General features: G+C 42.0%; 1 protein-coding gene across 2 annotated transcripts in view; it reads left to right on the forward strand.

Moving 5' to 3' along the window:
• The window catches only part of Arhgap24 (Rho GTPase activating protein 24), a 705,487-nt gene that overhangs the window by 328,730 nt on the left and 349,965 nt on the right, over window positions 1-26,792 (forward strand). For both annotated transcript variants that reach the window (XM_063249372.1, XM_003469397.5), the window contains exon 2: window positions 25,884-26,082. In XM_063249372.1, the coding sequence (XP_063105442.1) occupies window positions 25,903-26,082 (180 nt within the window). In that variant the 5' untranslated portion in view covers window positions 25,884-25,902. The remainder of the gene's footprint in view (window positions 1-25,883; window positions 26,083-26,792) is intronic.

Raw genomic sequence — 26,792 nt, forward strand, 5'->3', positions numbered from 1 at the left:
TGTCACAGATGGTATGCTGAAAAGGTGAGGGTTATAGTTCCACTCATCAGTGATCTTCAAGGAATAACCTTGGTTTCTGCTTCTCTAATCCTTTTTGTGCATGTAATTTTATTTATTTTAAAGTTTTTATTAAAACAATATGTTTCAATGTACACACACTCAAGTATATACTTGAAGACATAGAGTGTGTCTTCTGCACATAGCACGTGATCCTATGTGGCATGATACTGTAGGTCAGCATTGTTTTATGTTATAAAAGTACATTGGCAGATGAGGGTAGATATAGATTATAAATCTGTTGCAATTGCACAACAACACAGGAGGATTGTATGGTGACTTAAATCCTATAGCTGTTTTGCTTTTAGTGGTAGTTTCAAAATAGAAAACAACAGCATGGTAAATTTCTAAACCAAAGAAAATTTAACTCGCGCAAAACCATTTTGAAATTTAGGTGATCATTAAGGAAGAGAGAACCACCTCCCACCTCGAGACCTACTATTTTATTTCTGGACTTGAAACCTACTTGTGTTTTATTGAGCCCATAATATTGGTGTCTTGGCAATCATGGCCTTTAATATAAAATCATGAAAATTGTATTTTTGTAAAATACTCACTCATGGTTTATTTTTGTTCCCAGACCAATTTCACAAAATTGGTTTTTTATTTCCTTCCACAATCAAGCCAAGAACAAAAGATAAATAAACCAAACTGTAAAAGATCGCTTCCACCACTAAAAGGTGCCAGTCATGGGACTTCTTCTGGATTTTATTTGATGCTATGTCAATGGCCTGCACCCACTACTGTGGAATCCAAGCACTTCAGACCTAATCATGTAGTCTGTATAACAAAACTTAAGGTCAGGCGAAATCCACGAGAAGAGAAAATGATGGCACAGAAAAAGCAAAGCTCCAGTGTTCATCCAGCCACAGAGGCAACTCAGTCATTTGCAGTGGTCATGGAGATAGCGGAGTCCATTGTTCTCAGAAAGTATTTTTAAAATGAAAATTTGAAATAAACTGTGATCCTCAAACACAGAAGTATGTGATAGGACAAGCCATTGGTTCCTGTTTTGTGATTTTGTGAGTGATAATGTTTTGTGTGGATCCTGGTGGGAAAAGAGCTTACCCTCGATGTCTCTGGCAACAAGAAGCCAAGGAAGGGATTCCTTATCAGGCAGACAGGGGCACCACATGACCCTGCAGGAGTGAGAGGAGTGGATGGCAAGTGGAGAGTGATTAGCACAGCCATGCACACTGAGGAGAGTGTAATTAATTTCTGAGCATTATCACTGTCTGGAATTATGTCTGTCTGTCTATCTTCGGATACAAAGAATAAACTTGCTATTATAAAGCGTCATTCTTTGTCCAGTATCTGAACCTGCAGAATTTAGCCTCACAATGTAAGATACTATAAAATTCAATACCTGCTGTGAGAATTTTTCTGACCTTAAGGAAATCCAAGAGCTGTGATCATGCCCTGAGCCTTAGAGCTTCAGTTGCCACCTGACAAGGGTTATTCCTGCCAGCCTGGTACTGTCCAGGGCGCCCTGCCCCTTTGTGAGCTTCCTACATGAAGGCAAACTGTGTGTGGCCACACTAGTTCCGTGCTGTGAGGCTGTCTCCACACATCCTGGTGTGAGCCTGGGGACTGACTGCCCCTGCCCCCTGCTTCCTGTCAGGGATGAAAAGCTCCTGTGCTCCTCAGTTCTCTCTTCTCACTGACTAGTGCCTGCTCTCAGAAGGCAAAAGCCAGCTTGGTTTTGGAGAAGAGAACTCTCTGCTAAGATCATGGGGTGAACTGGGCACAAGTTACCTTCCTCAGAGATAGATAGGCTGTGTGTTTTTCTGTCAGCGTAGGGGAGGTCTAAAAACTGAATAAAATGTGCTGGGAGACAGAGAAAATGAGTGGGCAATGTTTAGTGGGGAGTTTAAGAAGGCGAGAGGCTCATCTACGTCAGAGAATGGTTCCCATGAATCTGACCCTGCACATGGACTTCTGGACACCATCTTGAAGGGAGGGGTTATCTTTTATATTAATTGTACACATAAAGACATTTCACAGTTTTAAAGCTAGGTAAGTATATGTCTATGAAATGTATCCAATGTTTTCCTACAGTTTCCTTTAATTAGTTTTACTTTTGAACTTAAATTTACATTTTTTCACCAGTCAAATTGCATTGCCATAATAGCCTGTTTTATTTTATATGCACTCAGAAATGGAAGTCTGAATAAAAATCTGCAAAATGAGTGCTTTCATGATCTGCCCATTTGAGCATATAGTTTTCTGTGTTTAATTAGTTTTATAGATTGAAAAATTCTGCATGGTTTATAGCATTGTCTTCGTTACTTTTCTCTCATTGCTGAGACAATATCCAATGCCCAAAATTAAGGAAGGAAAATTTATTTAGCTTACAGTTTGTGGAAGTTTCAGTCTATAATCAACTGGCTCCAAGGCAGAGTGGCATGGCAGAAGACGGCAAAAGCAGAAAGAGCAAAAGAGGAAGAGAAAGAGAGAAAGCCTCTCTCCCTGCCTTTTATTGTACCTACCCCAGGGTGGGTGTAGCAGTCACACCCATTTTCCCAGCATCGGACCACAAATCAGTCATAGACTCTAGAAGCCTGCCTGCGTGACTACAAGAGGCTTTGGGGGGACATTCAGACACAGACCATAACAAGCATAATGATTACCTGCCTTCACAACTGGGAATGTAACTTTGGATTTTAGGATACTATTTATGTAATCTAAAATTGCTCAGCCTCCATCTCAATTGTCAAATTAAAAAATATATCATTAATAGACTTTGTATTATTGTGTATACAATTTTAAACAGTCTGGTAAATATTAAACCAATGCATATTCAAATGCAGTGGATTTCAAATCCAGGGAGGCCCTAGGAACATTGTAACTTTCATTAAGATATGAACCTATGCAATAATTAAGGGATATGAAATGTGTGAATCCTTGAAAGAGGGCAGTGGTCTGTACAGATGGAAATGGTCTAGGGAAGTTGTACCTAAGGATGAAATGCAGGCTTCAGTAGAAGAAAGGTACATCTGTCTTAGTAGATTTTGTATTGTTGTGTTTACAATTTTAAACAGTCTGCATCTATTTTTCTTTCTGTCTGTCTATCTATCATCTACCACTAGATATAGAAATGAAACAGAATTGGCAGTAAGGGAAGGCAAGCTTTGGGTGAGTTGGCAAAGAGACCAGGAGGAGAAGTGAAGCCTGCTGAATGCCTTGCACTGTTATGGCACTTGGAATGCTTGTATGGTGTATGTCACATGACATTGAGCAAGCTTGGCCTGACCACCTAGAGAGTTGTACACAGCATCCTGAGTTGCAGTAAGAAGCTAGAGGTGGCAGTGTTGGGATTCTCATGTGGGTCCGGCAGTGGTATGCCAAGGTCTTCCTTCTGGCCGCCATTCTCTGGAGGCAACGTGGCTGGGACTGACATAAGGAGCCCGCGTGGTGACAAGTTTGCCTGGTTACAGGGGAGGCTGTTGGCCAGTGGGTTGGCAGGGAAGGCAGTTGGGAAAGATTAAAGGGATGGGAGATATGTGTGAGCTCGCAGGGTGATGAGAAACCCAGGGTCAGCTGAGTGAAACAGTGCAGCTTCCACCCCACATTGCCCCAGCTCCTCCCTGTTCTTGAGACTGCTGGTACAAAGCAGCCGATTGCCTATTTCAGCCCTGCCACACAAGCAAGAACATTCTTTATGCTGCTCTAACTCATCAAAGCCGCTGGCTGTGGTCTCTGGGAAGTCAGTGAACGTGGTTGAATGAGGGAAAAAGGCTTGTTTTCTTGCCAACTCAAAACTCACCTGGCAGAGGGCTGCGGGGTGTCTGCATGTTGAGGTGAACAGCCTTCCTGCAGCTGTGTGCCTAGCGGGGTGGGCCTGAATGTCTTCCAGGACTGAGTGCTGAATACGGGAGTATGCTGTCTAACTCAGACTCCAAATGTATTATTTCTGTGAGTAAAATGGCACAAATTAAGATACTGACAGATTTTTCTACTGCAATTTAGGGTCACACAGACATGATACTCAATTTTTTATACTTTTTAATAGATGCTAACTATCAATTACACCTTTTATGCAAAAGGGAAGGAAGTAAAAAAGCAGCTAAGGTAATAAACATTATTGTCTTCAAAATTATTCCTCACTATTCCAAGAAAGACACAAATTATCCTTATATATTAAAAGTACACATTCAGTTCAGCAAATGTAACACTATTCATTGAAATGTGGGAATCAGACACAGGTGGTATGTTACTTAGTGTTTTGTTTCTTTTCTCATGGCTAGGACAAAATATCTGACACCCACAAGTTAAATGACAGGTTTATTTTGCTTACAGTTTGTGGGGGCTTCAGTCCAGACTCAGCTGGCTCTAAGGCAGGACAGCATGACAGAAGGACCTCACAGAGGAGAAACAGTCCCTGGCATGGCAGACAGGAAGAACTGAGTGCTTCAGGCCATGCACATGGTGACCATGGTTCTCCTCATAGCATCACCCCCAGCTATAAAAATGTTAGTGGACGAATGCTGCACCACACGCCTATGATCCAGTCACTCCTTAAAGCCTTACCTATGAGCTCATGAGGGAACATTCAGATATAAGCCATAAGAGTTTTCTGTCACTGTGACAAAAATACCAGAGAACATTAACCCAAAGGAGAGGGTTTCTTTGACTCCTGGTTTGGGTCCATGGTCAGTGGACTCCATTGTCCTCAGTCCTATGGTGGTGAGGGTGAGCAGTGTGGTGGGAGCTTGTGAAAGGCAAAGTTGCTCCTGTCATAGTTAGCAGCAGCAGTAGCAGGAGAAGGGAGAGAGAGAGAGACAGACAGACAGACAGACAGGAAGGGGCAGAGGGTCCTGATATTCTGTGTAAGGCAAGGACAAGGACATGGCTCTGACTTCAGCCCCCAGTGACTCGGCTTCCTTCACTGGGTTCCCCCACTAGAGCTTCCATTTCCTCCCCATGCTGTCAGCACCAAGAAGTAAGCCTGTAAAGATCCAAACCGTCCCATAGGGGAAAAAAAAAAAGTGTAGAAATTAGTCATTGCCATGTTATTGGTAGTGGAGTATTGAAATGAAAGCCAGGAAAGGCTCGGGGACAATTAGAGACAGAAATGCATCCTGAGATTATTTTACTTTGTTAATTCTAGTAAGACTTAAAACAAGGGACTAAATCTCAGAAGGGATATAATTTGAAAGGAAGAATAGTCGTTGTCAAAGTGAAATATTGTCACATCTCAATCGTGTAAACTTTTCTGCTGTTCATGAAGTTGTCACCACTGCCTTTCCCTGTTATGCTGAGAGAGAGAGAGAGACAGACAGAGAGAGAGAGAGAGAGAGAGAGAGAGAGAGAGAGAGAGGTGGAACACACGTGAAACGCTAGCTACTTGGAGCTGAGACAGTAAGATTGGAAGTTTGAGAGTAGCTTGGGCAGATTACCCTTGCCTTGCCTCTGAATTAAAAATTAAAAAGGGCTAGTGGGGCAGTTCAGTGGTAAAGTGCATGTCTAGCATGCTTGAGGCTGTAGCTTTGTCTACAGTATAGAGAGAGAGCGGAAGAGAAAGATAGAGCCAGGGAGACGGGAAAAGAGAGACAGAGACAGAGACAGGCTAAGGTAGAGTCCCCCAGAGCGTCTACAATGCAGCTCTGTTACATGGATATTTATGAATATCTCTGTCTCCCTCACACAGTTTTAACGCTGACACCCTTAGTCGTGACTTGTGTGTTTCACTACCAGTTTCCTTGGAAGTGAACTTGACGGTCCACACTCACCATCCCTGGGATTTACTCTTCCTTCCACTCAGTTTTAATGACTCGGAAACGTTCTGCTCAACTCCACTAATCCACCACCAGCCCATAAATGTCACGGTCTTCCCTCAGCGCCCAGCCTCTAACCCTGGTGGCACACTGCGTACATCGCACATCCTTGTGTCACAGCCCTGGCCCGAGTCCTGTCCCCGTGACAGGTCCTTGGCCGCTCTTCCTTGCACGCCCTGCAGCCCCCTAAATACTGAGAACAGCAGGGCTCTATCTTAGGCTCCCCAGCTGGTGCGGCCTCCCTGTGTCTCATGTGTCCTTGTGACAGGTGTGTGGTGTTCAGCAGCACCTGTGTTCCCTTTGTTCAGCAAATCTGACACTAGTGTTCACTGACCGCCCCTCCTGCCTCAGGCTCTGTGGCTGTTGAAATGGTATGACTGTGTCCCTTAGTCCAACACCAAGAAAGGCTACAGTAGTCACTGTCATTGCATCTAGGACCTACGCAGGTGACAGGACACTGAAAAAGCCACACAAATAAGTATAAAGTCCTGTTTGTGGCAGGTGCCACAGCAAAGAGTGTGTGCTGGCATACATGTCAGAGCTTCTTCAGGGAAGCCAGGAAATGTTCCCTAAGGAAGGTAATGGCTCAGCTTTGCTTCGTTAGTTGGGGCTCCATTTCCAGACGACTTGTACCCTGTTTGGGGATGTATTTGCCATTTGCTGGTGGCCACAGTGCTCGGGAGTCTTAGACGGCAGGATTTCAGTATTTCTATTCCTAGTACAGGACATGAGGGTACATGGGATGGCTATTGCCTGCCACTCTCAGTGAGAATTAGGACATGCATGCATTCGAGTAGAGGTGGCACATAGTGTTGACAGGCACTTTTTCTCTAGGGAATATATACATACTCAGTAGCGTGCACTACTGTCTTTTTTTTTCCCCTCTTCAATAGGCCCTCATAGTTTGCTTTTAGTTCCATTCCAAAAGATTTATATACTCTTTTATTACTCATGTGAACTCTAATAAATATCTAATTGCAAGAAGTAGTTGTTTGAATGATTTGATTGCTAGAAGAAGGTGTGGAATATTTTGATCAGGAAGGTAATTTAGCATTCAGTTGTAGAAATTACAGTTATTTTACCCAGTAAGTATAGTTGTCCTTTAGTAGCTTTCTGAGAGTCCAAAATCCATAGCTGCTAAAGTTCTTCATATAAAATGGAGCAATATTTGCATTCACTTAGTCATATCCAATCATATACTTTAAATGATCTGTGTAATATTTAAAGTAACTAACAGTGCAAGTGATTTGTACATAGTTGTTAATGGTTTTTTAATAATATAATGACAAAACAAAAGTTTGGATGTGTTCCATGTAGGTGATTTTTTTTTTCAAAATATTTTCAGCTCAAAGTTGGTTGAATCTGAGCGTGTAGAACCTGCAGATACAAAAGGTCTCCTGTATTGCATTTATGAAAAATTCAATATTTTTTATGCTAGGTACATTTTGTAAAATTTACAGGTGTTGAAAAAACTGAAAAAGAGTAAAAAGAAATTGCCTTTTGATAAACTGCTAATGATAAATTTCTCTTTCGTGGTTTTGGTTATTGAAGTTATTTAATTTAAAAATGCTGAGTGTATGTGAATGCTTATATATTATGTGTGGTAATACTACTTATTACTTATTACTTTAGGTCATATGTAATTTTATGCAGTTCTTTATTAAAAATCCATATTCAACGCTACAGGAATGTGTTGTGTTTCCACAATGTATAATATAGGAACCCTCATGCTCCAAACAAGCTTTGTGAGAAAGATTTTCATTTTTTCCCCAAATTTGCTGAAGGGAAAATTAATCCTGAGTGGAAAATCATTAGTACTGAGTACTCATTTGGGTTCGGTGCTCTGCATCCTACATTCTTTTATTTCAGTCTCCTGATCACCACACGTGGTGCATGCTTTCTGCTTAATTTCGGGGCCATGCAAGATTTGGAGACCCAATCTATGGGAGACCCTTTTCCCATGCCAGTTACCAGGAGCTCCGCAGTGAGTCCCCACTCTCCGATGAGAAGAAAGAACACGAGACCAAACAGGGAGGCAGCAGGGATCTGGGATGACCAGTTATTCATTGGGAACCAAAGGCCCCTAGGCACTCACACCTTGGTATGTATTATTCCACCTGAGTCAAAGACAATGGGTAAAGGGTGGTGGGTGTTTCCAGGAACAGTGTGGTGACTACAAAAGAAGAACAATGCATTCTTGCAAGGACAAGGATGTGGCAAGGGATGATAAGGAAATGAAGCTTTCCCAGGCACCTTATTTGCTTAATCATCTCATCCTCAGGTCTGATCTTGCCCTGTGAGTACCATGGCATTCACTGGCCCTAAGGATGCCAGCAGTGACCAGAAAAGAGAAGGTAGTTTCTGCATTGAATCTGGCTCAAAAAACTGGATAAGAACAGCTTCGGATGCCCCTAGACTGAGTTTATAATTTGGGGTCCCCAACACCAGTCCTTGGCCTGGAGAAGTGCTCCTGCTAGCTGGTCCGATAAAACCCCAGGCTAAGACATAAAACCCCAGGCTAAGACACAATCAGAGAAAAACCCGTCAGCTACTGATACAAGGTCTCTCTCCTCTGGTTCACCCATTGTCTTGGTTACTTTTCACTCATTGCTGAGACGAAATACTCCATACTTAAAAGTAAGGAAGGAAAGGTTTATTTAGCTCATGGTTTGTGGAGGTTTTAGTCCATAATCAGCTGGCTCCAAGGCAGGGTGGTATAGTAGAGGGGCAACAGTTCATGGCAACAGAAGACAAACAAAGCAACAAGAACAAAACAGGGAGAAAAGCCTCTTTTCCTCCCTTACATTGTAAGCAGGCTACCTGCCCCCTTCCCCACAGGCCAGGTGTAGCAGTCCCACCATCTCCCTGCCCTCCTGGGCATAGGCTGAGGATGTTTACAAAGTGAGCTCCTGGCCCCCTGCTGAGTCACTTGTTAAACTTGTATAAACTTCTCAAGTTGACACAGTGTCTCAACTGTTTCAGTCATTTACAGCCAGCATTCCTTCTTTTCCCTTTTGATTTATTCACTCTGATTGTGTGTAGAAACTTTTCACTTGGAGCACTAGAAATATAGATATTTCATGTGAAAGAATATGAACAAAAACCAATTCAAATATAGCTAAGAGAGCCCTGTGGGGGGAATTCAAATATAGCTAAGAGAGCCCTGTGGGGGGAAAATAATGCTCCTACTAAATTTTGAAAGCATTCTCTAGGATAAACTGGATTTTGACAGTGTATTGTTTTGAAAGTATATTGTTTACCTCAGATTTTTCAAAAATTACATTAAATTAATTTGTCTTCACTGTGTAGTTTAGGCTGTCTTGAACTCCTAGCTGACGTCCTGCCTGAGCCTCCAGAGGGCTGGGATTACAGGGCTGTGCTCCTGTGCCAGGCTGCTTACCTGGGTTCTTAACTCTTGCCTGTGTTTACCTGTTGGCATCTATAGCTGCAGAAACTTTGCCAAGGCTTGCAGTTAACCCTTGGCAGTAGTAAGTAGGTTTTACTAAAAACTGCAATACTGATTGTACATAGTAGCCAGTGTGTCACAGGAGGAAATATTTTAATTTACATATTTTATTCCTACAGAATGGTTTATGTTTTATGAATTGGGAAACAACAGTACTAGGCATTCAAACGCAAGCCAAGACTTGGTGTGAATGAGTTGCTTAGCAAACTTATAACAAGTTTGTGTATATTTGGTCTCAGACCCCCCTAATAGAGAAATACTTCTTTAGAGGTACAGTTGTATCTCTCAAGCTTCAAAGATGATTTGATAACTCAGCGAAGATTCATGTCTGAGAAACAAATCACATGCTGTTACCTACAGCATCTTGGGAAGAAGGTGATTCATGGTTTACTCTGGTAGTTACTGTCAGCATGTTGGGGTGAGGGGCAAGCCATGTTCTTCTAGATTTCTCCTCTCTAGGATTTGAGGAATAAATGGAGCTAGAAAGCAAAGGTCAACTATCCACTCAATCTAAAATATTTATCTAAAGGTTTTATGATCAAGGCTGAAGAAAGGAAGTATAAAATTGCTGTCTTTCCTGTAAATGAACCTGTTTATATAAGGCAATTTGAGGAACCATGTGTTTTAAATACACTGAAGTCCTATGTTGATTCCTCTTGTTTTACGCTCGGCTTTACAATGTTAAATCATGTGGTGTTGCCATTTGTCAGGTTCAGAATCTCTCCGATGTCAGCAATTTGATTTTAACCAATCAGAAGATCATTTGTGGGAGATGATTATTTTTATGGTATGAGATGGTCTCTACTTGACCAGTGCTAAGATTGAGGATGATCAGGAAAGCCCTGTCCTGAACTCTGTCTCCCCTACTGGTACAATTTTATCTTCATTGACTTACAAATGAATTACTGGCCTAAAATATTTGAAAGTCTGTTACCAACACTCATTGACTTTAGCACTTTTATCAAAATACAGTAAACTTTGCCGAACATTTGCAAACCCTTCGGGGTTCTGTGATTACATTTGAAGATATACGTACTGTAATTTAACAAAACCTTGTGAGGGTGTGGTACCTGTTCAGAAATGTGTGTCAATTTACACACATGAGATTTTATCTGGTTGTCAATAGTTTCTGAGCTTGTGATGGAAAGTGGGCTTCACTATCCAGTGATGAAGGACCAGTGTTACACATAATGGCACTTTACTTTTTAAAGACTTTTTGTTTTTATGGATTATGTGAAGACTTCTGGTTCCACTTGCCCAATATGATTTCTAATGAATATTTAGTCTTATGTAATCACTGAATTTGTGGCTGAGTTTGGGCATATTTGAATGGTAAATATATCATAGGATATAATATTTACTTATAAAATGAGAAAATATCTGCTCCTGGGTATAGAATTTGGTAGTTTGTAAGATCTGAAGCAGAAATATTTAATTTGTCTACACATCAAGGCAATAAACACAAGACATATTTTTGTTCGGAATGAAGATAAAATAGTTCACTGTATAGCCCATTAAACATATGATAATTACTTTCCTTCTTTCCAAGTCTTCATTAGAAACATAAAAGACAAAATAATAAATATAAGGGTTAGACAGCTTTTAACTTGTCTATCCATTCTAGGCTGTCATTTTACCTCTTTATTTAGATCTACCGTCTTAACTTTTGTAAACATTTTTACTCACATTAAAATGTTGTTTGAAAATACCCTTAGCATACAACACAGTAGGAAAATCACACAGAAGTGTAAGAAGAAAGTGTGTGAAACCCTTTTTTTAAATTGTTGTGTTTGTAGATTCTGCTTTTCAGCCTTTGTTAGCCTGTTACCTCCCAAAAGACACCAGATAGTTTCACTAAATTTAAATTAATTAAATGAAAATAGGAAAAAAGACTTTGCAACCTTCAAGTTTGACATTTTTCTACCATCTTACATGTGATAATTGGGTTGGGAACTTAGCTAATGGCACAAGTGCCTGCCTGGCAAGCACAAGGTTGTGATCTTGATCCTTGCTACCAAAAGAAAAATAGTGTGATAATTCAAAAAAATATTGTGTTTCTAAATGAGTTATTTAATTAGGTTTATGGAATGGAAAATAGTATCTTTTCAAATATCCTTATTATTATAACATACATTTTCAGTTTTTAAATAATTTGCCAGATTATTACAGTTAATGTGCATTAAAATAATTTGGTGTTTAAGGGCATTTCTTTTAAAAATACAAACTTACAGTTTCTTTTTCTTTTTTGGCACTGGTGATTGAATTCATGACCTTGCACTTGCCAGATGGGCGCTTACACTACTGAGCTAAATGCCCAGCCATAACTTACAGTTTCTTGACGTATGTATATCCACATTTATAAATGAACACAAATAAAAATTTAAAAACTGTAATGGCATTTCAAATCAACAGGGAACAAGCTAAAATAACCAGAAGATATTTTAAACACTGTTAATGATTCAGTGTGATCAGTTATATTAAGCACATATTAAAAAGTATTCAGTGTACAGCTTCTTCTGCATAATCAACAGAACAGTGGGACAGGACACAGCCTTGCCCCGAGGTGACAATCTAGAAGTTATGGTATCAGCTGTGGTTGCAGTGGGGAAACCCGACATGATGAACCAACCTAGGTTATTAGCATTTTGTGAACATTGAAACTGCTAATAATTAATTGTTATGACATTATGAGGTTCTCAAGAGCTTCTGAATCTCCAAGGAAGTTTGAATTGTATTTAGTCATTTTTCTAAGTGAAAATTAGCTGATGAAGTGATATGGGACATTACTCTACTTCCTAACTGATTGATCTGAGTGTCTACTACATTTCATGATCAATTTGGAAAGCAGAATTTTTCTAAAGTTGTAATTTAAGATGCACTAAATCTTGAATTTTTGCAAATGATGCTTCGTTTAATCATCTTTCACACACACACACACTATATATATATATATATATATATATATATATTATTTTTTTATAATGTATATATTACAGTATTACAGTACTGAGGCTAAAAACCCAGGGCCTTTGTGCTGAGCTGTACCTAGCTCTCTAAAATAGTTTTTTCAGATGAAGTCTCACTAATTCATTAATTTGCCCAGATGGGACTCACAATTGTGATCTTCCTGCCTCAGCCTCCCAGAGTGCAGGATCACAGAAGTGCAGCACCGCGTAAATTATTGAAACCCTACAGTACCCCCATGAGGAGGAAATACTGCTGTTCTGTCAATGGTCTGTTAACTTGTAGATTTTAAAAACAATGTTATGTTTGGATGTGAGTATTCCACTGCCTACTGTGTGGTCTGTTATTCCTTTGTTCCTTCAGCTTTGGGAAAGCTAAGGAAGGAAGGGGAGTGGTTTGCACAAGGTCTCTGTGTGAAGTTATGTGGTTCAGGAGGAAATAAAGGGAAATCTTTCAAGAATCAAAAAATGTCCCCTGGCAGCCCTTCTCAGATGCCTGTTGGGTTTGTGCCTTGAGCAAGTTGTGGTAGCCTCTCAGAGCCTTCTTTTAGATTTTTGTTTGGAATCTGTGGAATTTATGAGAAGCTCTGTGTGTATGTGTGTGTGTTCATGATTATTTTGTCAAGATAATGTCTCAGATATGTTAAAACAGGAGAGATTGTAATTCTCACTCTTGTAGCTTGCGTCTTTCATCCTTTTTAGATAATCCCATCACCTTTTCAGGGCACCCTTGTTTGTTTGTTTGTTTTTAAATTTCATTTAAATAGAACAAAACAGTAAAAGGTACAAGTTATACAGAATTTCAAAAAAATAAACAAGAAGAAATCACTAGTTAACATTATATAGTCATCTTAGAAATAGTTGTTCAACTTACAAAATTAAAGCATACAAAGTGGACATTCAAACAGTGAGACTGCAAACTGTTCTGTTCAATGATCCAACAAAAACTTAGTAATATGGTTATCTATCTTACACTCTTAAATATGCATGCAATTATATCCTTTGGAGCACTTTCTTTTCCTCTCTTTCTTACAATAACCCTTGTTTAACACCGTTGACCAATTCATTTTTTTCCCAGTCCAGGAGAGCACCAAGCTTGGGGTTTGCATGAGTAATTTCCTAGCATCCAGGAAGGCCTAACTCAGCTACCCAGGTGCTTACAGGTATTTGCATCTGGTGTAAGTGAACATGTGTTAGTTATGCTTTAACAAAATTTTTAGCACTTTCATCTTCGTACTTTTCCAACTAAAGTGACATCGTGCTTTACAGCATTTTTTAAAAGGCAAAAAGGAGATTTGTCACTATGTAATTTTCTTTACATAAAGTACCAAACACATATGCTTCATTTTCACCCGTCCTGCACTGAGAATATCTAGTTTGCTGCCACGTGGCTGTGTTTTGTCTGCTGATTTCCACAGCGGCAGCCTCTGAGCTCCTTCAGCTGACGGCTGCTGAGCAGCGAAGGGGGCTGAGGTGTGGTTCGCCTGGGAGGATGTACCCAGGCTCAGAATTTTAAAGCAGAAACTCAAAATGTTGGTGCTCAAGTGTCAAGATAAACACGTGCTAATGATAGATCAGCACATGAGGCACGCACATCGACATGGTTATTTAAGTATATGGAAGAAAATCTCGTGTCAGAGATTGGAGTGAAGGGTAAAGAGTTATGGCTCCGTCCACCTTTTCTCGTGGAAATCTTGGATGCATGGGTCTGGCCTACCCGAGGATTTGTTTGCCTGTAGTATTTGAGAGGCCATGCAGACAAGTACTTAGAAGCATACTCTCTGCAGCATTACCCTAGGTTCAGATTCCTGGGTGTCCTGAGCCATCTACTTCTCGCCAGTGGGACTGTAGGTATCTTCTCTACCTGAATTTCTCCATCTGAAAGGTGGAAATAAAATGGCATATAATTTACCGAGTTAGTGTGAAAATGAAATGAGCATACACACACACATACACATGTGTGCACACACACACAGGCATATGCAGTCATTCCACAGACTCCACAAAGGATTGTTCAAGGATTCCCTGCAATACCAAAACCAGTGGAGGTGCAAGTCCCTCACATAACTGACACCGTGTGTGTGTGTGTGATGTTCCATGCTGTGGGTAAATCCTTACTGTCATTATTTATTCAGATGTTCCAGTTGTCCTGTATTTAGCCTCCTCATGCAGTCCCGTTTTTGTTATATTGACCATCATTCCTGAGTATTTCCTTACTTTCTGACTTATGCTTTTCAAGCAGAAGCCTGGGAATTAGCCTTAATTCAGATGGTCCTGCCTCTGCTTAGAAGGGAACAGCGTTTAGAACATGTGGTACAGACATGTGGTGCAGTCCTTGCTAGGGGCACCTCACTGCCCTCAGCCCAATCAGCAAGAGTGAGCAAGCATATTGAAACCAACTCAAACCAGCTGAAGCAAAAGACTTTATGTGTTCACTTTTCTGGGAAGAGTAAGACCTACGCCAGGACCAGGACTTCAGGTCCACATCAGTGCCTGCGTGTGCTCTGCTCTTCTGTCTGTCCGCTGTGTTGGCAGAGCTCTGTGTGCAGACCCTTTGTTCCATGGGACAGAGAGGATGGGTGCTATCAACCGAAAGGTCCATCTGCCCAGTGCCACAGAAACCATCTTGAGGAAGGAGCCACCTGTCACTGCTTCAGCCAGGCACTGCCTCCTGGGCCCGTCCCTGTGCTAGGCACTTCACGCCCCCAGGTCCAGGTTGATAAGCAGGGGGACACTGGTACCACCGGGGACATGGGCTACAAGGAAACAGATGACCCAACCATAGCTTGTGGACATTTCAAATGACACAGGTCCCTCTAAGCCACCTACTTTAAAAAATGTTGTTTTTTAATGTGGAAGGTTTATTTCCTTTCCCTGAAATGCTACTTAAATATATTCAGGTATAGTAAAGGTGGTTTGCTATTCAGCTTATCTAAAAATCAAGGGTAAATTAATTGCTGCAGCGGTGCCTTGGTTCAGGGACTTAATTATTTCCATGATTCTGGTTGCAGACTGAGTTGGATGAGAAGTGAATCAAATTCTGTGGTTAGGTTGAATGCTGCCCTGGTGGGGAAGTCATGATTAGAGATCACAGTTTACCATGTAGAAATTTTTAAAAATTTAAAATGTGAACAATGCGGAATGAAGTGGAACGACACTTGGACTCCTTTTCTTTGCTCGGACGTCCCTCTTCTCACCCGCTTTAAGTCCTTGTCTTATCTCAGTATAGAGGACCCCTGGGAAGTAACCGTGGCTCAGTGATTAGGACAAGGTTTATATACTCGGGTGCCTGGTAATTTTCCTGGGTTTGCAAAGCAAGCTGGATGATGCTCAGCCCACAGGATTAATTGACAAAGAAGAAATCATTAAGTACCTCGGGCTTTCTTTGAAGGGAAAAGCCCAAAGTTTGCTGGAGACAAAGGAGTACCTTAGTCAGAGGTACGCACTGGTGTTTCCTTTGAAGTGCAGCTGAGTAAGAACCCGGCCCCACAGAGCAGCGTCACATGATAATGTCATTGATGCTTGATTTTCCCAGGCTGGACTCTGAAAAAGCTGATACTAAATTTACCTAAGCTTAAAAATGTTACCACCAGGGGACAGGGCTGGAGAGGTTCCCTGAATGCTGGGGACAAAGGTGGCTTCCATACCCAGCTGACAGGGCAGTGCCCGGTGGGCCCACCAGGCTTGGCTTCACACATCCTACTGCCGGCCTCCACCTCTCCCCTGTCTGCTTTCTCCACTGTTCCTAGAAGCCCACCTGTGTCATTCTGCTTGCCTCCCTCCCTCCCTTCCTTCCTTCCTTTCTTCCTTCCTTCCTTCAGTCCCATTGCTTTTCCCAATGAGGTGTAGAACCAGCTTTCAAAACAAGGGTTTACTCTGACTGAGAGGGGAGGGACCTACAACGACTTAAAAATTTAGGGGTTTACAAAAGCAAGTTCTTGGCACTATCTCAAAGAGTCTATTCACAGATCAGGTTAACTCCTGTTTCCTTTCCCTGGCTTTCAGTTTTTTTTTTTTTTTTTTCACTTCCTTGTGGCCATGAGCTGTCTTGACATTTGCTATCATCAGGCTTTCATAAAATTATTAGTTCTTTCCGTTCAAGGAAACTGACTTTCTCTTCCCCCGTAGAAAATGGGATGCTCTATGGGAAAATAGGAGTTTCTACTTGATATTTAAGAGTTGTCTTCAGTTCTTGCTTTGCTTGTGGGAATGACGCAGTACGGTCTTCCTGTCCTTTCCCTGTGTGATTGATTGGTTGTGACTGCCAGGAGTGCTATACAGAGAGGACCTGTGGGTGTCTAGGTGATGAATTGGTGATGTCTGCTGTGACCCGCCATGGGTCTGTTGACTCTTCTGAATCCCACTGGAGGGAGGCATTTACTGGGATTAGTTTCTTTTTTCCTCATCAGATGATCATCAATGAGAATTTGTTTTTTTTGTCTTTTTCCTTTTTATTGGTACCAGGGATCGAACTCATGACTGCCTGCTTGCAAGGCAGGCACTTATGCCACTGAGCTAAATCCCCAGCTCCCATCAATGAGAATTTGGATGATTGCTCTTTTCATTTATCCCACGGATAGCGTCCAGTGGTGGAAGTGCTGCTATATAGACATTAAAATATTTTCCATGCTAGTATAATCAAAGCTTCCTTAATATGGAGCAGATTTTCTACAAAGTAGCATGCATTAAATATAAAACAAAAACAAAATAACTACTGCTGAGATTTTTTAATATTTACGGTATGCCCCATTACATCGTTCTGGTTTCTTACTAAATTTATACAGAAATATTGAGGCTTAAAATACAAAACATAGATTGATGTTCCTCACTTTTCCAAGATATATGTAACTTTCTACTATTGTCTATTTTCTAATATTTTGGACAATTTAATTTCAAATGAACCAAGCAACAGGACTAGTGTTTCTTATAGCTACATATTTACAAAGTTAGTATTGCTATAGTCTCTGCAGATGTACCCTTATGATACCCTTTTTTAATGTTTTCATCCATAACTGTTTTACTTTTTCAGTTCCCTTTCTTTTTTTTTCTTTTTTCTTTTCCTTTTTTTGGTTCCAGGGATCAAACACAACCTCATGCTTACCAGGCAAGTGCTTATGCCACCCCTTTCATGATTTTTAAGAAGAACTTGTTTTTTATTTATAACCAAACCATGCCTGAGAGTAGCATTCAGAGTAAAGTGCTTTGCTAGGTGGTTTCTGGAGTTCGGTTTAGCTTTAGCCACCCACTTTGGTCAGGTTCAGATGGAGAGGTTGGTGTGATGTCCTTCTCTTATATCTAGTACTTGCAAATATTCCAGGATACTAGGGACGCTGGAGGCCTCTGGGGTCAATTTTAGCCTCAGAAACTGACTGAAGCATTCCTTTCTTCTTTGTTTCATTCATGCATTTGCCATTTATTCCATAATCCTGTGTGTTCATCCTATGCCTGTTAATGTGATGGATTCCAGGGAACTTATACCCTTAGAAAGGAGGCTGTAGGAACCTGAAAATCAGTAAGTATGTGGTCCATGTGGGATAGAAGTAGTGACCAGTGTGGTAGGGGAGCACTGGAGAGAGCACTGAGAGAGGGGAAGGGGCGCTGGAACCAGGGAAGCTTTGTAGAACCTGCAGGTAGAACGGAAGCTGACCTCAAGTCCAGGCAGTGGGAGACAGGTATAAAACACAGGCTCCAGAGATGGGTGCTTCCTAACAACAGATATGTGCTCCTGGGATTGATGTGAGGGACCAGGAAGTCCACGCCTAATCCTGCAAATATTGGACCTGGAGAGCTGATGGGCTTGTGGGCACCGCACTTTGATCTGTTCTTCAGACAAAGAGCTGATATGATAGGCAGCGAGGAACTGAACATGATTTTTTCCTTTCATGGTTTTCTTGAGTTAGTAGTTATCACCAGTTTTATTTTCTTGTTATTATCCGCTCCTAAAACCTAATTCTTTCAATCCTTTCTTGTTACTTTTTTCTTGTAGATGTACATATTTCCAGAGCCATGTATACATCTCTCTCTCTTTCTCTCTCTCTCTCTCTCTCTCTCTCTCTCTCTCTCTCTCTATCATATATATATAGAGAGAGATATGTAGGATCTTGTGTGAGTCTTTAGTTTGTGACTCATTTTTGTTGCTTGTCAGTGTTAGGCTTTCTGGTAGTTTGACGCCTACAAGGTGTCATGGATTCGACATATAACTTATGTATTCAATAGCCACTGTATTTCCTCTCTGCTCTGTGCCATTAGGGGGGAGACTGCCAACGTCTAGTACTCTTATGCCAGAGGGAGACAGGTAAACAACTAAAACACTGACTAAAATAAAGTAGAGGCTCCTGTGCACTGAGGAGGAGGTGCGAGACTGATGCAGTACACATGGTGAAGGATGAGGAGGGCACAGTACTAAGGAGGGCCATGGAGCAGGTCTTTTAGTGATAAGGTAACAAACACATGGATCAAGAATTGAATGAAGAAGAGTTAAAAGTTCAAACATGTGGCAGCAGCATTCTGAGAAAGATAGACAGGGATTGTCCTGGGTCTCTAGAATTTAGCTCTGGGTTAAATGAGTAACGACTAGAGATTTCTAGGTGTCACAGTAATAGGACTTGATTTGCTTTCCAAAAGGAATTTCGGCTGTTATAGAAAGAATGTGATACATCACCGTGGCAAGAATGGATTCAGGGAATAAATACAGGGTGATCGTATTGTATTCCGTATCAAAGACAGAAACGCAGTGTAGCTGGATTTGTGAGTTGTCGTGTTTGAAATAGGGACTCTGAAAGGCTGCACTGTCTTTTACACTTTATTACACTCACCTTGACGTAAATACTCGTGTGTGTGTGTGTGTGTGTGTGTGTGTAGGTGTGGGGGGTGTGAAGTATACTTTCACTCAGGGTTGAGCCCTATGTGACCACATTGTAATGGTGTGTCTTCTTTTCCTCTAACAAAATTTCGGAGATTGAGTCCTTTCTAAATAAAAGAGGTTTATTTGCCTCGTGGCATTGGAGGCTGAAAAGGCAGTGCCATCCATCAGCCTCCAATGAGGCCTCAGTGGTGGATGGTGTCACCCTGTTGGGAACCTGTTGGGAACCACAAGGGTTTCGTGGGGGATGGTGTCACCATGGTGGGAGCCAAGATGACTCTGTGGAGGGTGGTGTCACTACTGTGGGAGTGTGCACAAATGATAGCGTGTGGGAAGCCAGGGTGCTGGAGAGATCTGGGGTCAGACTCACACTTTTCATAACACCGTGCTCCCAGGAGAGCTAGCCGGGATCTGTGGAGAGTGTTATCTTCCTCCAAGAGGGAGGGACGCTCCTGGTGACCTAGTCACTTTCCAGGAAGACTCACTTCTGAGAGCTCCTGCCTGCTCCCAGCACCCTACCCGACTCTGTGGGGAACACACACCACACCCAAACCAGAGTGCCTGTAGTTCACTGCCAGGTTCCACTTGGAGGTCTAAACTATTTTTCCTTATTTTTACCTTTCTCTTTACTTCTGCCTTCATCTTCTTTGGATTCCGCCTGTTCACTCTTGCACTGCTCTGCAGCACCTTCCTGCCACACGCTTTGGCACTTAAACCCATTTCTGAATTCATTGTCCCTTTGCCTGGCTTCACCAGACCTGAGAGGCTGAGCCTCAGCCTGGCTTGACCGTACATGGAGAAGGGCAACAGAAGCTTTACCACGTTTGGCAGGGAAGAACGGCGCCTAGGTTAATGTCCCACTATTGCTTCCTTAGTGGGAGGAGGAAGAGGGGCTGCTGGTAGAAGTTGAGTGACCAGCAAGTCAGGGTCGTCCACGGCCAGTGTCCCTAGAGCTTGAGGTGTCATTTGCTAGTTTGGGGCTCAGAGGAAGTGGAGTTGTGGGTAAGAGAACAGGATGGGGTAAAAGGATACAGCAGATGTGGCCTAATCTAGTGGGGAATTCTGGAGTCCAGATTTCAACACAGCTATTTTTTCATAAGAAGAGGCTGCGTTTTGCACTTCCTTTCCAGCTAGTGTTTGACTAAGGTTTGGGGCAGATGGAGTGGGGCTGTGTGTCTAGTGGACCTGCCATGCCTCATGCAGTCATGGAGGTGGTTGAATCTAGTGTTTGTGATTGGTCCATTGTCTAGCGCTGGGATTGGTGGTGTGAGAGCTGCACCAGCCCAGGGGTGGAGCCAGCATACAATATAAGGGAGGGAAGAAGGCTGTTTTCTCCTCTTTTGCCCTTTTTGCCCTTGATGTTTGTGGCTGCAATGAACAGCTGCCCCTTAGCCACACCACCCTGCCTTGGAGCCAGCTGAGTATGGACTGAAACCTCCAAAAACTGTAAATTAAATAAACCTTCCCTTCTTTAATTTTGAGCATCAGGTATTTTGTGTCAACAATGAGAGAAAAATAACCAAGACAGTCTGTGTACTGGAGATTCCCCTTCCGTGAAGCAATATCTTGGGAGATGGAGAAGTGGCAACATTCAGACCTGGTGGCCGGCTGCGTGCATTAGCAGGTGCTTTAGTCTGCGTAGGCTGCCATGACAGAATACCATAGACTGGGTGGCTTACACAGTTTAAATGGATCTCGTGCAGTTCTGGAGCCTGGGAATTCTAGACTCTAAGTTCTGACAAAATGAGTTTCATTCCGAATCCTCTTCTCATGCCTTGTGAGCAGCCACTGTCTTACTGTGTGCTCACCTGACCCGTTGTGCAGGCACAGAAAGAGACAGAACCAGAAAGTTACCCGATCCCTTCCTACTTGGGCATTGACCCTGTCAGGCCAGCACCCCCCACCCTCAGGGCCTCACTTAGCCTTGATTTCCTCCCCAGAGCCTCATCTTCAACTCCTGTCACATTGGAGGGCAGGGTTCCAACATAAGAGGGTAGGAGAATCATTCAGTCCAAAGCAGGAGGTAGGAGAGCTTCATGTGGGGTATCAACTTCTGCTCCAGGGAGCAAGAGTAGAAGAGGTGGACTTGCCCGAGAGCAAGACCGAGTCCCAGGTGGAAACCAGGTGGAGGAAGCTGTGGGCAGGAGAGACCTAGTAGGGTTTGGCATTCACAGCTAAGCTGAAGTAGGATTGCACATTTGAAATCAAGTTGCATGTGACTAACACGGAAAAGTACATTTTGTGATATTTTATCCTGAAACACTTTAATTATTTAAAATGAAAAAAGAACTTTAGATTCTAAACCAGGTACACAGTTTTTGAAGAAATGTTTTAAGACATAATAATAACCCATAACTTTGCAGGTTCATAGTAATACTAGCACAAACAAGGGTATTTCAGGAACATTGCGTGGTGCTTTTGTTTCATCTAAGATTATCAGATCTGCAGATGTGTGTTTATATATCTTCCAGTGCTGTGACACTATTTTAAAAAATGATAGTATCAACAAATATTTTGACTTATTTTATTCTCAACATGTATCTACATGCATGTACACATGCAGGCACATGCAGCTGCACACATGCATGCTTACATGTGCCGTCCCATTCTTCATCCAAGATCTTTTAATGTGAATCATTCTTTATACACAGGCTGTATGCTGGGATTTAGACTTACAGCCAATAAAATGTTCTACTGCTTGACAAACCAGTGTGCCAGTCGTACCTATACAACAAATGGAGCTTTAAAAATATTGATAGGAGAGTTCAGACAAATATTGGCCATTTGTGGTTATACACTGTGTATAAGGGAATCACATTTTATAGAGAATTTTGATTCCAGTGCCAACACAAAGGCAACTCTCGAATGTGATCAAAATTACAGTTGAAAGCCCCATAGATCTCTCATAAATTGTATTTTCCAGTGTTGCTCGCTTTTGATTTCTTTCCTAGCAATAGAATGGATCACTGTTTTTTGCCTGAACACCTGGAGTGATTTGTTTGTGTAGAGATCATGAAACCATACACAGCAAATCCTGCACAGTGAGATACATATCCCACCAGGGCTGAGGGAACTGACTTGACTGAGGCCAGACTGGAGTTTCCCCCACATCCACCTGATGTGGAGTTGATGGCTCCTGCTTGCCTGGCGCTGGAGGCATGTGGTGGAACTGTAGCCCACTTAAGTTATTCCCTCTGTGTTTCGCCTTAGTTCCCTCCTTCCTCCTTGTATCTTACTGACTCGTGTTTGCTGAACCTGTGTAATCGTTTCTGTGTCACCTGCAATTCAAACACAGTATAACACTCTGTTACCTGGCATTCTGTTACATACATCTTCACTTTTGTACTGTTTATTGAAAAGAAGTCACATATATAAATACCTATGTGTGTGCTGTTTGAGTTGAGAATCTTCTTTTGGGAGCATGAATTTCATTCTGGTAGCGCATGAAACTGTTGTGATTCTGGTTCCTTTCATTGCAAAACAGCACCATAAAAGCAGATGGGGAAATCAGTTTCCACTGCTGAAAGACCATTCAAGGCTACAAGCCATTAAGGCTTTTTCCTAGGAGCAATATGACGATGCTTAATTTCTCAGCTCTTCTTGCTTTATTTTGGAGAGGCTGCATGTTACACCCTTCCAATATTGCCATTGTTATGTTGATTTGGTAAAGAAGGAGCCTGGGTGTTTGTGGAGTGAAGGAGACTGGGGAGGTGTGCATGTGTGTGGGTGTGGGGAGGAGGCGGTACTAGACTGCACTGGAGAGAGAGCCAGGCCAGATGATTCAGAGCCCTGGAGGCCATGGCATAACTCTGAATTTTGAAATAATTACTGGGAGAAACCAACAACACATTTTTAGGTGTAGAGAGTAATTGTCTGATTTGGATTTCTAAAAGCTCACTTTGGCCCCTCTTTGAGGGATGGCACATGTGGTAGGCAGTGTTTGTGTTGGTGTTCATGGAGTGGAAGGAGGGAAATTGGTTGGAAGGACGTTAGAACTGTCTTCTCAGAGGAGTGTTGTCACCTGGACCATGGTGTGGCAAGAAAGATGAAGCCATGTGGGACAGACGTAAAAGATTTTGGGGGCTCTTACCTTTTTGATTTGCTGATTTATGTGATCTTCAAGGTGGGAGAGAATGGAGAATCCAATGATTACTTTTCTTTTTGCCACTGGACATATTTTATTTGAGTGTTATTCACTCAGGTCCAATTTAAGGAAGGATCAGGTTTCAGAGGGAGATCATGTTCAGTTTTAGACCCCTGGCCTGAAACCCATCGCAAATTCAGTTACTTCCTCAAACATGGATTGAGCTTCACTGTTTACCAGTCTTGCACTAAAAACGAAGACATTCAGTACCACACCTACGAGGTTATAGAGGTGATAGCTGTCAGAGCTTAAAGATGAAGGGTTACATGACAGTCATTTAATTTCTGTACAAATAGCAAGGCTATCATAGAAATCATGGTGATTTTTAGAGAACTTAATTTTCTTCATCTAGCAAGAATTGTGATATTGTTTTTCCTTGAGGAGATGATAAAGTTATTTTCCTATGTTTTAATGAATTTACAATTAATGTTATTAAACGTCCTTTGTGCTATATTCATGAATGTAGTAGCTTACCCAGTTCAGTGGACAGGGCTTTCGTTGCCTTCAGGCAGCCTTGTAAACAGCTGATCCAGGAAGAATTATAAACCATGTCCGGGGTACACATTTTCACTGATAGCACACAAAAGGGGCATTGGGCAGTTGTATTTTCACATTACTCATTGTAGCCTGCTAATTACCTCGAAGCACTTTGAGAAGTTTTTAAACTTAATAGAAAGCATGAATTTGAGAGGAATGAGACAAAGGATTTGTTTTTCTGTAATGCATTGTGTGTGTATGTGTGTGTGTGTGTCCACACATGCACTGGAATGTTTATTTTATAGTCTTGTTTAATTTTATAAGTTCAGATGTTTGGTCAAAGAATAAATTCTGATGAAGTTAATTGTGTAGCTTTGCATAATTTAAATACCAGGGAACAAAAACAAGATTATTTAGGATGGTCTAAACAAACAGCCTCATTATCTAAATTACACGATAGCATTTATTGTTCACTTAGAGTGGGGTTTACAGGGCTTTTTTAGACTAGGTCAAGCACTGTGAAAGAAGAGATGAAAGCTCCTGTCCGCAGGGCATAGCAGGCCGAGAGCCTGGCGTGCTCCAGTCTGCAGGCACTCACGGGCTTGTGGGAGGTGCATTCCCTGCACAAATGTCGCGTGGGAAAGTCCCATTGCGGCAGTTTCCGGTGCTCCATAGAGATGGCAGCATTAATTCAAAGGAGTATCACCACCTTGAAATTCCAGAGGATTTTAATGGGAAGAAATTTGAAATCAGATTGGAATACAGACTGGTAGCGGAAGCAAATCTCCTGAGGGATGGTTGAATTGGTCAAAAGAAGTCTTTTGAACTGAAGATCTTCTTCAGCTGGAGTGGCAAGATCACACTCAAGCAGCTCCAGCCTGGAAATGGAAAGTTTGCCTCCACGAGGGCTGACCGGGGGCTTCGTGGAATAAATGACTGGGTCTGGGACCCTGTAATGTGGCTGAGAAATCAGCAGTGAACATGCAGACAGATCCAGACCGTGAGTCGCCTTCTCAAATTGATCAGAAGACCTGATCAGAAGACAAAAGAAGACCTTTATGCGTAAATATGCCTAAATAGCACCATCCTATCATTCATTAGTTAATCTCAATTTTCTACTCTTGTCAAAGGCAAAAGTGAGAGCTTAGACTCTCTTCATGCTTTCTGTTAAGTTTAAAAGCTTCCCAAAGTGCTTCGAGGTAATTAGCAGGCTCCACTGAATAATGTGCAAACATAACCGGTCAATGCTCCTTTTGTCTGCTATCAGTTCCTGAATAAATGTGTAGAAAAAAAGGTCAGAGAGACTCAGAGAAATTCCGTGGGATGGGAAAATCTCTTCCCTCTTCCTTCTAGATCCTTGGCTTTTCCTCCTCTTTCCTCCTGTGGCCATTTCACTTCTCTACTGATGATTAATATTTTCACTTTCATCAGCTTTTTCTTAATTTTTTTTTTCTTTTTTGCTGTGTAGGGACTGTCCAGCTTTGGCCTCCTTCCTTAAATAACTTTCAAATGTGCATCATTATGTCCTGGGCTGGGCAGACCACTCCTTCCTAAAGTCTGAGGGTGGTTATGGGAAAAGGAAATTCAGTGGTTAAGCGAGTGTTTGTTTTTTGTGTTATTCTGGATTTTTCAGCCCCACTTAATCCTGGCTAACCAAAGAAACTGTCAAGGGGCTACTTGGGAGGCGGGAGGTCATAGCTCTAGAGAATTTTCCACACCTGCAAACCAAATGGCTCCCACCAAGGTCTCTAAGCTCAGACTTTAACATGTGTGGTACCTGCGCGTGCTCAGGTAACCACAGGCCAGTGCACACCAGGCAAATTATGTTTTTATTAGTTGCTTTAGATTATTTTCAAAAATTGCTTTTCTATACATTACCTCTAGAACTTTCCCAAGAATTCTTATCTTAAACCAGTTGGCTAAGAAGGCAGGAAAGCACAGCAAGTTCTCTCAGCGTTTCCTGCAGGCATGTTCATAGGTCTCTAGTTGGATTCTAGATAGGAGTTGATCAGTGTTTTGCAGACTGTCTCCAGCTTTTTAAAACCTTTATTTACTTATTTGTTAAAGACGGGGTGGCTTAAGGGAGGAATGATGATGAGAGGAACTCATTCTCCCCTTCATTTCGTTTGCCCACCAGGAAAGTCCCCAGCTCAGTCATGGAGGAGAGTGGTGACTCTGTGGAAAAGCCCCATCCAGGCCAAGGGCGGCAGAGCGCCATGAAGTGTGGGTGGCTGAGGAAGCAAGGAGGCTTTGTGAAGACCTGGCACACCCGCTGGTTCGTACTCAAGGGAGACCAGCTCTATTATTTCAAGGACGAGGATGAAACCAAGCCGTTGGTAAGTAGGAGAACATAAAGAGCACTGTGGACCTAAGTGGTGAGAATGTGGAAGGATTTTCTAGAAACTGCTGGAGGTGGAGGCCAACGCGGTCTCTCTGGCCTCCACCAGCAGGGTCGACCTTTTTCCACCATCGCTTGTTTCGCTTTGGAGCTGTCCAACTTTCTAACCAAGGCAGAGGGCCGGAGTGTACTTTTCTAATGTTGATTTCATTTTTACTAAGCTTAATCAGAATATGAATCCCTTAGACAGTCTTACTTACTTCATGAGCAGATAGGAATAGACATCTGCTAGACGTATATATTGCAGCCAACACATCTTTTCTTTCTCTTAGGAAGAAGGTGAAAGTGTGAATTTGCAGGGAACCTGTAAACACAGCCCTGTAACTTTGGAGAGTGCTTTAAGTGCCAGTTCTCGGAGGCAGCCCCTCCACCTCACACACATACACCGTGGATATGAAGGTGCCGCTGACGTGCTGGAACATTCACCATCGTGCACAGCGTGCTCGTCTGGGAGTGGTTTCTCCTGGGGTCCTTTGTTTCCTTAGTTACTTACCATTTTCTCAGCCACAAGTCTCAAGATTAGAATGAGAGAGAAGAAAAATCACCTTCTGCACTTTTGTCAATGTAAACGTTTTTACATGTGATCATTGCTTATCCAGGGTTGAAAGATGTGAATTTGGGCTTTACTCCATTTTCCCTAAATCTACA

This window comes from Cavia porcellus, unplaced genomic scaffold (genome assembly GCF_034190915.1).
Source record: "Cavia porcellus strain 051 isolate PalLab524CR breed Dunkin Hartley unplaced genomic scaffold, mCavPor4.1 scaffold_5, whole genome shotgun sequence".
Classification (NCBI taxonomy): domain Eukaryota; kingdom Metazoa; phylum Chordata; class Mammalia; order Rodentia; family Caviidae; genus Cavia; species Cavia porcellus.